The 1,076-nt window shown below is 24.3% G+C and overlaps 1 protein-coding gene across 1 annotated transcript in view; it reads left to right on the forward strand.

Moving 5' to 3' along the window:
• Positions 1–373, forward strand: part of LOC136081869 (SCO-spondin-like) — a 105,548-nt gene extending 105,175 nt beyond the window's left edge. The window contains exon 26 of the mRNA XM_065800172.1: positions 1–373. This exon is cut by the window's left edge and continues 249 nt beyond it. Within this exon, the coding sequence (XP_065656244.1) occupies positions 1–122 (122 nt within the window). The 3' untranslated portion in view covers positions 123–373.
• The last annotated feature ends 703 nt before the right edge of the window (positions 374–1,076 follow it).

Below are 1,076 nucleotides of genomic sequence, written 5' to 3' on the forward strand. Positions count from 1 at the left end.
TCAAATATGGTGCACCAAGCGATTCAAGTTTAGTTGGAACAACAACGCGAATCACAGTAAGTGGTCAACGTCACGTTTCAAGAGAAGAATTCACCTCAACCCTTAGTTTACTGATTGTTTAAAAGCTTTTCGAGTTGATTATTTTTTGTCATCTGCTTTTATAATATACATTATAATCAATCTTTTATTAATAGCTAAATCGAATAATAATGGATTTTAATCAATTGGTTCCAAATATTTTAAGGCTTTATCATTGTTTAAGACGGTGTTTGGGCTAATGAATAACCTTGTATTCAAAATTTAAATAAAGTTAAAAATAACAAACTTAAAAGTATACAATAATATCAAAGAATATATTGATAATACATTTGCATGCCTGACTCATTAGTGTTGTTGTTTAATCCTAAAAGAAATAATCTCAACTGATATGGCATAAAAATTATACTTTATCAGTTAATCATTTTCTAAGTTATCCAAATTATCAGTATTCATTACGATGTATATTTTAGTGTGATTGACTTCCAAAATTGTTATCAAAATCTTTTTATTTTTTTTTTTTTCTCTTGGGCAAAAAAAAAATCGACTTTAATTTTACTCTCCGCGGGTAAAATAAAAAAAAGATATTAGGCCAAATAGTTTACGTTTTTTAAGTAAACTAAATGGTTAAATTGTAACAATGTAAAATTAAATTGTAACCATTGAAAAAAATAAAAGTAAGTAAATTAAACCGAATATGATTTAAAAAGTAAAATCGCTAAGTTTAATTGTTTTTTTTATTTTTTCATTTTTTTAATAGAATTTGAAAGCAAATTTGGTTTAAAATAACCCTAAAATATGGTGATTTTATCCATGAAGTATAATCAAAAAATCAGTTAAAAATTTATAAATATTGTAAAAAAACAAGACACAATCTAGCTAAAACTGTATTTTTAGTAACAATAGAGTAACCAAAAACGAATGCAATTAAATTACTATGAACTAAATAATTATTAATTCATAGTAATTTGAAAGTCTATATACCTTATTAAGGTCTATATACCTTATCCTACCATTTTTTTAGTTTAGGATTAGGTCGA

This window comes from Hydra vulgaris, chromosome 06 (genome assembly GCF_038396675.1).
Source record: "Hydra vulgaris chromosome 06, alternate assembly HydraT2T_AEP".
NCBI lineage: Eukaryota > Metazoa > Cnidaria > Hydrozoa > Anthoathecata > Hydridae > Hydra > Hydra vulgaris.